Source organism: Oxyura jamaicensis, chromosome 7 (assembly GCF_011077185.1).
Source record: "Oxyura jamaicensis isolate SHBP4307 breed ruddy duck chromosome 7, BPBGC_Ojam_1.0, whole genome shotgun sequence".
In the NCBI taxonomy this organism is placed as follows: Eukaryota; Metazoa; Chordata; class Aves; order Anseriformes; family Anatidae; genus Oxyura; species Oxyura jamaicensis.
This window is the reverse complement of record NC_048899.1, coordinates 31,251,558-31,263,796: the sequence shown is the minus strand read 5'-3', so window position 1 is coordinate 31,263,796 and position 12,239 is coordinate 31,251,558. Positions and strand designations below refer to the sequence as shown.

Sequence of the window (12,239 nt, the reverse complement as noted above, 5' to 3'; positions counted from 1 at the left end):
TAGCAGCAAATGCTTCTGTGTAGTGTTCATGTGCTGTCTGGATTGATAGGGTTACAATTCTAAGGAAAGTTGGAATCGAAAAAGGGAAGAAAGTTTGGTGTTATTCTCATAGTCACACAATTGCAAATATATATTTTCAAATCACTGAAAGCTGGCAGCCATATCAAAGGTATATGACTATAATAAAGCTACTGCATTTATGAAAGGTGCCTACAGATAAATGTGAGATCCCAAAATATGTCACTCAAGCTTCTGAGTGTTAAGGCTGAATCTTGGAAGGGAGCCGGTGAAGGTGGACTGTGGTCCCAACAAGTGGTCCCAACATGTGGTCCCAGATGTGAATGCTGTACAGCTCCATGTTGTCATAAGCTCAACTTAAGGCCTAAGCCCTAAATATCCTGTACCCTTAATGGTAAGGATTTTGTGAAGATTCATCCACTAGTAGTTGCAAAGCATGCTGCAGTGCTGAAATAGAATATCATTGTATTGCTATGTTAAAACCTATGTTCATCTGTGTATGACCAGACTATCTAACAAATAGGTCTCATATAGAAGCTAGTTTTGTTGGTTAGAGCAATTATTCTTCCTGGAATTGTGATGCATAGGCCATAAAATGCTAAATAGATTATAAAGCTCTCTTTTTTTCCATTCATTCTCCTAAACAACTAATACATTTCACACTTGGTTTCCTTCTGATATAATACATGCAGTGTAGCTATAGATTAGAGAGGTGTACAGTAATTGCTTGAAAATGTGATTATCATCACTTTTCTATATAATTAAGACCAAAGTTTAAATTCCAGATCCTCGATTTTCTCATTATGGTTCACCTAACTCATTAAAAAAGTATGATACACTCCTTAGTAACACACAGGAAATGATTAAGTAAAGATTCTGGCATTTAATCCGGGTAATAAAATGAGAGGTGATAATCATTCTTTATTTTTTCTTGAACATAATTAACCTCATTCCTTCAAAATCTTTAGGATAATGTATCTTAAATGTCAGCATTTATTATTTAACACCATTTAAAATTGTCCAATATGTAGGTGGTTACTGTAAAATCAAATCAGTGGAGAGTTTGTTCTGATTTTCAAGGGAAAAAACAGCAGGGTACTCTCCAAAGTAACAGTGAATTGTCTCCAAGAGGTTTCTGTCTGTTTGTTTACTTGTTGTTATATTTTGGTAATAAACAGGAATCACTTCACTTGTTACTGAAACAACGAAAGATTTAGGCCTTGCCCAAGCAATCAAATCTGTTTACGCCTCCAGTTAATACACTTTTGGGACTGATAGCATAAGGCAAGACAGCAAGGTTGGAAGTGAAGAGTTTTTTTACAGCTTCAGGAATAACTCATTATAAGACTAGCAGAAATTTAGAGATGCATAATACAAGTATTGGAAGATATTTAAGATGTGGGGTATAAGGCTTTATATATTGATAGTCATGTTGTGTACCTTTCAATTTTGTAAAGAATATTACTCATTTTAACTGGCAGCTGTTGCAAGTGAAGAGTTGATGCTTGTCTACAAGGTGAAGCGTAAAGTACATGGTGAATTCCACTACCTTGGTTGCAAAATGCTTGCAAAGAATGATGTACCTAAAAGCATTTTTATTTGGCTAGTTCTTCCCCTGTAAGACAGCTGCAAAGTTTAATTTTTGGGGGATCCCTAAGTCACGTGAATCATTCACTAGTTGCTTTGCTGGCCATCCATCCAATGTCTTTGTTCTTCCTGCTTCTAGCAATACTCTCTTAACATTTCTCATGGCCCAGAGGGAGAATTCATTTAGCTGTAGGCTAAAAGAGGGACAGGCTGGAGGTTTACTCCAGCTGTTTCATTTGCAGTAGTGGTACTGGTGTTATGGGCCATAATCAGCCTTCTCAATCCCCTTCTCTTCACTCTTGTCCCCAAAAAGGACTTAGGGAATTGCTGAGCTAAGATCTGTCCTCCTTTAGCTTCCCCTATCTTTTAGTTTCCTCCACTCCCCACCCCCAGCAGTACACATCCTACAATGTGAATAAAATGCTTACTCAATCTTTCTTAGAGAAAGACAAGAGGAGATTCTTCAAACTTCACCTCCTTTTCTGGTAACACAAGACAGTATCACATTTCTTCCTCTCAAAATTGTATTTTCAAAATCTTCAGCCTTGAGGGTCTGAGAAAGATATTTTAAGAATAACAATCTTTTTCTTGTATTATGTTGTATACTTCAGGCCTACGTATCACATGATTTTGCCCTAGTATCGGAGTAACTTCTGGTGAAGTATTTTAATTTGTTTGGCCATATCTTCAGGAAAGAGTTATAAATACACTAACAATTTCTAGTTGTAGTCTGGTCTTAAAAGGATAGTAGTCTTAAAAGGATATGCAAATAGGGAGAAAAAGGATATGCAAATAGGGAGAAAATGTTTGGGTTTTTCTTTTTCTCAGTGTGTGAGATTATTCAGGTTCTCTGATTTTTGACCAGTAATGGTGGGTGTGCTTGAAAGCTGAACAAGAGATGCCCATGAAACCTAAAAAATGAAGTGGATTTTTCCATTATACTAGTATTTGCAAAATGGTATTCTTCTCCCACTCAGTTTCACCATAAGAAAGACTTTTGTCAGTGATATTTCTTTGTAGTGGGTAGATTTTATCATCTGAGATGTAGTCTTTCTCATGTTTGCTATCAAGATGCCTTTTCCATATACTGCATCAAATCCACTGCTTGGCAGAAATAGATGTACAGGAAATTAAGCAGTGATAATGGCAGTTATTTTCCACATATATTTTGAAATTGTTTTCCCTTCTGTTTGGTCAACTGTATAACTTCTAAAGTTCCAATTTACAATCTTCCCACACGGTTTTTAAATGGTGCAAAACCTGAAACAAATTTTGCTGCAGTCATGGTAGGAGATTGGCAGAGGAGAAGAGCTCAGAGTACAGCAGCAACAGCCTCTCTGGTAACATTATATTATCCCCTGAAGGCTGTAACTCTAGTCCTGAACAGAGACTTCAGTTAAAGCTTTTGGTTATAGAATCCAAAATAACAGATTCTTCTCTTTTCAGCAGTATATGAACTTATGATGAGCTGCCCCTTTTCCCAGACAGTCTGCAGTGTATGTGACTGCCTTGCAAGAAGCATACAAACTACCCACTAAGGTCAATGATATTTGTATATTATTGATGGCTCCTGTCTGTTTAAATGGTGCCTCAATGGTGAACTTCTGCAGTTTGCCCAAGTCGTCAGCAGTCGTGCTGCCACAGAGGACTCATAATCCGGGTGTAGTCACTGTCAAAGACACAAACTAGGCAGCTCTCAAGCTTCTAACTTTGAAAGTCAAGGGGGAAAAAATGTGCAACTGCTGTCACATACAAGAAGGAAAAAAAAATGAATCAGAAAGTGTTAGGCATCTTCTTCACTTGAATCATTCTGCCCTTGTTGCTTGACTCTGGAGATGACAGGGATACTGCCCCTTAAGGAACCCCTGAGTGATGGCAAAGAAGATGTAGCTTTGCATATGCATTTTGGTGTTGGCTTTGATTTTGCTGTAGTACTTTGGTTCCCTTATGTCCATCCATAGTCAGGTGGGAAGAAGGCTTCTGTTTTTGTATTACACACAAGCATAAACAGAATGGACTTTCACTCAGGTCATGAAATAATCCTATGAACAGGGTACCACTGAACAGTGAAAGTGAATTGTAATTGGGCTGTAAGTAATGATGAGTGCAAAACAAAAACTGACCTTTGAGAAAGCTGGAATCCCAAGACAAACTTCACAAATCAGGCTGTGCATCTATTATTGCACTGCAGTAACAAACCTGCTTTGTTACACAGCCCTCAGGGTGATGTTCAAACTTGCATAAAGGATTAATACCTTGCAGATGCCTCATTTAAGGGCAAAAGTGCGGCCTAAAAGGTGCATAAAATATATGCTGTTTCTCTGTGGAGAACGGAGACACACCTCAGATAATCAGTATTATTTTAGAGTAGCAGCTGAAGAGTAAAGAGACCTTTTGATGCTAATGGGAATTTTGACATGTACCTCCATGGAAATGGCTTTAAATGCCTGTCACAGACTACTTATGCGGACATTCTTGAAATAAATTAGCCACTGGAAAATTGCTTCCAAAAGCAATATGTCAAACAACCCATCATGAAGGAGAGTGGTAGATGTGTTTAAAGTCTGAGCCTAAAAGTAGCCCAGCTATGCCCTCCAGAGAAGGAGCTTGGAAAAACATTGTTGTCAGTTCTCACCCACAGAAAATCTTCCTGAAGTTCTGTCTGATGTTCTTTATTTCAATAGAAGTAATTATCTGAGGGTGGCATCTTTCACTTAAAACCCTATTTTGGTTTAAAGCATCTTCTGGTACCGAAGAAAGCTTGCAAATGTGATGGTTCTTCCCCTTTTCCCAAGTACCTAGATATATAACACATAAATGAGAATGCTATTTGTTTTGTTCTTAATTTAGGTGGGAGGGATGTGGGCTGATTCGTGATAATTTCACTTGTGTGGGGTGCATTAAGCTGTTTTAAAGATAACCAGCCAGACAAGGATATTTCTGACAGATTTTCTTCTTCTGAAAAGTTAAAAGAGCTTTACTTAAAAAAAAAAAAAAAAAAAAAAAAATATTGGGGGCTTGAGCCTGCTGCTATTCTGCTATTGGAAGTAGTGGTGGAAGCTCTGTGAAACCATCTATATCAATGTAGAGTGCTTCTGAAAACCTTGATCTGTACAATTACCATACATTTTAAAAGAAACTTTCTGCTCCTGCTCTTTTTACAAATAATAATGATAATATAATTCTGAAACTTGTGTTTTCTGCAGAGCTCACTCGACAATGTGATTCATTGCTCTGCATTGTTTGCAGTTATTGTAGCTGTGTGTAATCATAACCGAACAGTTAAGCAAACAAAAAACACTCTTCCTTTCTTTTTATAAAGCCATATATAAAATTGTTATATAGGATAGCGATGAACCAAGCATAAAATATTTTGACTAACTCTATAACTAAGTAATGCAGATGATACAGCAGCTATGTATACATGGTAGGTCTTGTGGAATTTGAGAACATATGTATTCATCATATGCTTGCAAATTAATAGGGAGATTACCTTGAAGGTGATCTATGCTATCCACAGCCAAAAAAAATATATATATATATATATTTTTTTAAAAAAAGATAATGAACATTGTCTTATTGTACATATAAGACAGCAGTTACTGTACAAGATTTTTTTTATCTCTCCTCCCCCCAGCTTTTTATAAGTCTCTGAAGCTAAGACTTCTCTGGCAGAATAATCATTTCTGTCTTCATCTTTCACCTTAGACAGGATATTCCCACAGACACTGTCCAATCTAATTTCCATACAGCCAGCACAGACACTTTTACATTTTAATTTGTATTCAGCTGGCAGATGCAGTCTGCATAGAAGTATTTTGCATTTTGTAGAACTTTATGGTAGCCTGCTCTCTTATTCTGCATTTATCTTGGGGAAGAAATAATGCCAAGCTTCCCTTTTAAAACTGGCATTTTGTTTTCTTTGGAAGGAAAATAGTATATTTGCTTTCAATGTAAAATGCTTATTGTTCCTCTAGACACTGCATTCTCCCATTCTTTTCCACCTTTTCTTCTCTAAATTTTTTTTTTTTTTTTTTTTTTAAGTCATAAAATAAACTTATTATTCCTGCCTGCATCCATTTCTTGCTGTGAATTTGGATGGAGAAAATGTAATTTTCTCCAACGTGTACTTTAGTCTTCTTTGTACCCTATTTCAGAAAATCCATTTGAGGATACAATAATGCAATTATTTCTTTTTGAAGATGGCAACCTTCTATATATAACGTATTATATATCCTACAAAATCATACTTGAGGTACTGAATGAATATTCCTTTATGTCTATTTAGTGCAACTTAACAAATTGTACATGAGCCTTCTCAGAACTGAACTAGCCATTAGCGATTATATTATTATTTTGTTCACTTTAACCTATATGCAGCACTACATGCTTTGATTTTCTGTTTGTTTCTATAAAGTATATTCAGCTATTGGCAACACCACAGCATAATAGTTTTAAAGTTAAATTATTTTGCTTACTGCTACTGCAGGTACAGCAGCACTAGCTAATGGGATAGTATTGATGGAAGGGACAGTAATTCAACAGGATTGCATAAACAACTGAATTCTGCCATCTAGGTTAATTAAAATATCAGAGAACAGCAAAGTGCATCACATTGTCAATAGTCTTCGTTTGTGTCTGGTGTGTTGGTATTTGCAGTGATGAAGCTCCAGGCAGCCAGTTGGTTACAGATAAGTTTCACATTGACTGGGACTCAGTGCTTCTCAACTCTGATAATGTCATCGTAGCTCGATTTGATGGCAGAGGGAGTGGATTTCAAGGCCTCAAGATCCTACAAGAAGTCCACCGATGCTTAGGATCAGTGGAAGTGAAGGACCAAATAGCAGCAGTAGAGTACGTATGTGCAAACTTTTCTTCTTTTACCCTGCTTCCACCCTGATGAATAAACTGAAATTGACTGAAACTGCCCAGAATGGTTTCTCTGCATAGTAAATAACATTAATGTTTATTTTTTAATGCAGTTGCAAATATTGAAATAATAACCTTTTCATTGGTACTTCTCTTTGGTGCTTCTCTTTGGTAAAGCTGTCCTTCAGAGTGCCATCTAGATATGCCATCTATGCTACTTTGTATTTGTCTATATTCCTTAGGAAAATTTCTTACAGCACAAAAACAGTTAAACTGCTTTTGTGTTATAATTTTTTAGGCCTATATGATAGGATGCTGCTCTCATTTTCACCATGGAGTTCTCAAGTAATTTTACAATGCAAATGAAGTTATAATGTTGTAAATGAGAACAAAATCTGGGCAAATGCCTACATATTTCTCGTTTGTATTGTCATTCTTTGATACAAATCCACCAGCTGCAGAAGAGAGCAGTCTCTCTGTAGATTAATCACACACAGCTTTGACAACCCTCTTTGCTCAGTGTGCCAGTGTCCGATAGGCTAATATCAAGGTCTGGATGGACTCTTTCTAGGGATCTTCAAGGAAAGACAAGGGCAGATTTTCAGCTAGCTATTTTGTTTGTTTGTTTGTTTTCTTTTTCTTCTTTGAAAGGGTTTAATGCATCAACCTATGCATGAGTAGGTATCTGTGTATCTGTATCTGACATGACAGACCTGGGCACTGGGGCTTCTGGCATTTATGCTGGTCAGGAATGGGCTGCGTTGAGCAGAGCAATTCATTTTTTGAGCATCCAAGTGACCCTTGCAAAAGGGCTGTCAGAAGCAAGCCACAGGCTGTGCTGTGAGATCTGAGCTCTCTGCTTAAATAATAAGTGGTTTAAACTCAATGATATCTGGCCTCTTTTTGAGTGCATTGCATGGGGAAAAGGGAGAGAGGAGGTGAGAGGCTAAGAGGAGGTACTGAAGCTGGTTTTGTCTCTTCAAAAGCAGTTGGGCTTTAGCCTCAGGTTATTCTGTCTTCTCCATATAAAATTCGCCATTGCTAATTAAATGCCCTGATGAGAGAATTAATTATTTGGATAATTACCTAGGCTCAGGAAGATGCAGTCATTTTACCTTCCTTTAACTGTATGAAAACTAGGCAACTGGTCAAAGTCAGTCATTTAAGCTCTAGTCAATGGAAAATCCTGGCATTTCTGAAGGGTGGCTCTCCCCAGGCTGAGGGAGTGCCTAACATGAGTAGGAAGAAAGGCTGTTTGAGAGTGCTCTTCTCTCTGACAGAGGAACAGTGTAAATGTGCAATTTAGACAAGATGCTCAAATTCAGGTATCTAAAGTTAGGTAAGATGAGTTCAGTGCCATGTGTTTGCCATATAGAGGAAGAAATAGAAAACAAATCACATTTCCTAGTGCAATATCACTTTTATTGCTGTAATTTGTTCTTCTACCTTATCCACATGTATAACTCATGTACAAATAATTTTCTTTTTTACTTTGGTGGATCTAGTATATAAAGAACTTTTTATTTCCTTTTTCTTTTTCTTTCTTTTTTTTTTTTTTTTTTTCCTGCAGATCATTATTGAAACAGCCCTTCATTGATCCTAAAAGACTGAGTATATTCGGGAAGGTAATGTGCAAAAATAGTAGGATAGTAGGATATATCATCATTATTCTTTATGAGAATCCTAGTTCATAAACAAATATATTTATCTATTTTCCTAAGACAATTTCAGTTATTAAAAGTGGGGGAAATGCTACCATAATTTACTGTATATTCTGTATAATTATATCTCAGAATGGGTATTTGAAATCAATCAAATCCATTTTATGGTACTGTAGTATTTGCTTTTCAGAATCTGCAGGACAAAGTATTTGTTGAAAAACGTCTGCTTTCATTAGAAAATTTTAATATCAGCTTAGGTGTTGTAAAAACTTGTTTCTTGCACTTTTACATTTGGGCTACAGTTAAATTGACAATGTCCTTCTAATACAACATTTATATCTGAATATTTTACTGACTGCCTAAGTTACAACTGAGTTACAATAACTTTCTTTTGTGTCTTTGCTATTTTGTCAGCTGCTTCACTGTGTAGCATGTTGTTGCCTCTAGCATGAGAGGGAGCAAGGCAAAGGCTTAACCTTTCATAACAAACTAAATAGCATTTTACTGGTCTCTGTTAAAAAACAGCAGTTAAACACCAAATAATTGCTGCTGCTTCTACAAACTAGCATGTGTGTCCTTTTTTTTTTTTTAAAAAAAAAAAAAAAAGATTATTTTTAATTTGTTATCCTGAAAATGAAAATATTTTGTGCATTTGAGCTCAAAGCAACAACAAACCATGGCCTAGACAACACCACAGTCACCAGTTATAGGAACAGCATGCTTTCCACGGTGATATTGATATTCAACACCAGTGTGGTAGCAGTTGGAAAGACTAGTTAATGTTAGAGTAGTGTAGTGAAAAATGAAGTAGATTTTTCAGCTTTTTCAGAGATTTTTCAGCTAAACGGTGGTGATTTCATCCACCGAATGATCACGGCACACATTGCTATTCATGTTTTAGTGCCTGTTACCAATGTTTATGAAAATACGCATGCATGTAATTTTATATATTTCTCAATATCCCCTTCCCACAAATGATTAAAAATGTTATTTCTGAATTAAATCACTAAACACCCCCAAAATACTCACATATTCCTTACTTCAAAAATTTCCACATTTTCCATAGGAAATTCAACACTTTCCTAACAGTGACAAGCCAAAATTACCATAAAGCATACATAAATGCAGTTGTAGATATCTGCCAATGTCTATACCATTTTTTTTACCTCAGCGATTTTTTGTTTTGTTTCGTGTGTGTGTTTTCTGACAAACAAAAATTCATAAAATTGAAAAGTCAGTTTTAGAATCAGGAAAAAAAATCTATTTAACAGCTTCCTAGGGTTAATTGTATTTTACCTCTGCTCTGCTTATTTTGGAGTCAATTACAGATCTTCTTTAAAACTCATTTCCTTTTGACTGTGTAAAACAATGTGATAGTGAAAGTGTTTGTTAAATTGGGTTTACTGATGGGAAAAAAATATACACTTTGCTTAAAAGTAGGATGACTTTAGAATTGCTTAATGCTGATCTCATAAAGCTGGGCTCATGCACACAGTCATGGAAGTCTTTGAGAAGTTTTAGAACTACACAGAAGTAAAATTCTTGTCACAATCAGTAGTGTTAGCCACTCACGAGAGTAACAAGGCTGTCCAGAGGGCACAGTGTGAAAAATACCTACTTCTGACTGCCAGGCAATCTGCCAATATCATCTCGCTTATCCCTGTGAGAGGGGAACAAGCCCAAGTGATGTATGATCCAAGGGCCTTTCAGAACTGTTACACAGCAAATTGTGTTTCCATGTAGTTTGCCTTTTAGCCATGAAAGTAGAAAAAGAGCTTGAAAATAAGTTGAAATTTCACAGACAAACAGCTTCTTGAAAATAGTCAATTAAGCTATAACCACAGAAATCCAGCCCATGAGTGAGGCACCATATGTCCTAGAATGAGGACATAGGAACTGCTTTCTGTATCATCATTGTGAAGTGATTCTGAAAATTTGATCTCACAGTGCAATGCTTTTGTCCTGGAAAGCCTGGCTGGAAGCAAGGGCACAAGCACAGAGGAAAGAAACTCCTAGGAGAACTAAACCAAGCTCTTAATGAATGCATGGCATAAATAATAAATAACATGGCAATAGTTATCCTAGAATTAAAACTGTGCTGTGGAGCTACTGGAAAAGACACAAACAGAATATTAAACAACAGCAAAAATAGAGAACCCAGAGGCAGAGGAAAGTTGCTGTTCTCTTAAACTCCGTGAATTATGAAAGTTGCTGCTGCCCACTCAAAAATTCTTTCTTGACTTAAGTCTACTCCTGTACATGGACAATGCTGAGCTACTCTTGGTCTCTTTGGCTGGAATTTCTGTGGGAATAGGGATAACTCAGTTCCTCATACTCCCATGAAAATCAAGTTCTTATTCTACGTTACCTTTAGTGCGTCCATTCACATTTACTACACGTTGATTGCAAAGAACACTCCTGTTGGCTTATTTTTCTTAACGAAGGTAAAAGAATTTTCAGATATTCCCGTTCTTCCAGAGAAATCAGCTATTGATTAAATATTTAGATGTGAAGACAGGAGCAGGCTGGGTTCAAAAAATATCCCCAAGAAACCTGTGTGAGCATTTGACACACCACATTCTCTTTTGGGGTTGTCTGGTGTTTTACACTATTCTTTTCCCTGTCATGGGATGATTTCTACTTTCTGAAAAACAACAATGAAAAGAACTGCAAAAATCATTCTTCCAGGAGTGATGAAGGGAAAACAAAGGTGGCAAATGGAGAAACTTGAACAGCCCATAATATATGAGAAAATCATTGATCACAGTCTCCACAACTCAGAATTTCATTTACTGTGGGTCTAGAATGACTGGGGGGAAGAGATGTGGATTGCCAATGTCATTTCAAAGAAATATGTGGACTGACATTAAAGCTTTCACATGAAGAGAAACTTTCATGACTCTCTTTTGTCTCACAACTCTTCCCAAGGAGGTATGTTTTAGACATTGCAATGCAGATGATGAAGGGATGTGCATAAGGACAGAAAAACGTGGTAAGGCAAGGAGGGAGCTCCTCCTGCTCTGCCCCATGTCTCCCAGCTTCTTCATTCTGTCCACGCTCCCTGCTTTGTAACAAAGCAGCTGACTGGGTGCTCTTGTGGCCAGAAATCACATCACAGAGATTAACATAATATTGAGCAATGTGGCTACATATGGATTTTATTTCTGGAAAGGACTTCAGAACTTGTACCCCTCTGTGGGATGTTTGACAATGCTGCAGCAGAAACCTCATTAATAGCAATAGGATTTAAGCTGTGAAGGTCCAAGTGCCAGGAGTAGGACATGCTGAAGTCAGTTCAGCATTTTCCCCTGTTCCCATACTCTGTCCTGTCAGCAAAATGCTCAGTGTTTCCCAGTAATTTGCAAATGTCTACATTAAATATATTAAAAGTGAATACTTTTTTTTTTTTTTTTGGTAGGTTGGTTGTTATTGTTGTCTTCTCTATGATTTTCATATCTTTTGCTAACTATAGGCTAGTCTGCCATGATGGAGCTGTGGAAATTAAACTGAAATGTACTCAGTGTTATTAAATTGCTTAGTTTAAAGATCATGACCAGGCCAAATAAGATCTCTATTCACTCTTAACTGTATGTCTGCATTTCCATTAAAAGCAATTCTTGCAGATATAAATATATACTGTAGAATGATACCATCAAATTAGAGCAATGCCCTTTAACTTTATTATTGCTAAAAAGAAATAAACAGAAATCTCAATATTTCTGTTTGTTAGGGATATATCTCTTATATATCTCTTTGTTAGGGATATGGTGGCTACATTACATCGATGATCCTAAAATCCAGTGAACGGCTCTTCAAATGTGGAGCTGTGGTGGCACCAATTACAGACATGAAGTTGTATGGTGAGTATTCCCTGCCCCAATCCTCTGTGATAGTCACTTCAGAATCTCTTTTATTCATCTTAACTAATTGCAAGATAATGTAGCAATGTCAGCTAGATCTAACTTCACCACCTCATTCTCTACTTTAAATGAAGGGCAGCAAACACTGGGACAATTTACCAAAACATGCAACAGATACATTATTGGTAACACTACAGATTTTTGTCAAAATAATTCTATTTCCCATTTTCACCGAAATTCAGTC

General features: G+C 36.7%; 1 protein-coding gene across 2 annotated transcripts in view; it reads left to right on the top strand.

Moving 5' to 3' along the window:
- DPP10 (dipeptidyl peptidase like 10) overlaps positions 1 to 12,239 on the top strand; it is a 483,231-nt gene that overhangs the window by 464,218 nt on the left and 6,774 nt on the right. For both annotated transcript variants that reach the window (XM_035331004.1, XM_035331003.1), the window contains exons 20-22: positions 6,265 to 6,459; positions 8,045 to 8,099; positions 11,896 to 11,995. In XM_035331004.1, the coding sequence (XP_035186895.1) occupies positions 6,265 to 6,459; positions 8,045 to 8,099; positions 11,896 to 11,995 (350 nt within the window). The remainder of the gene's footprint in view (positions 1 to 6,264; positions 6,460 to 8,044; positions 8,100 to 11,895; positions 11,996 to 12,239) is intronic.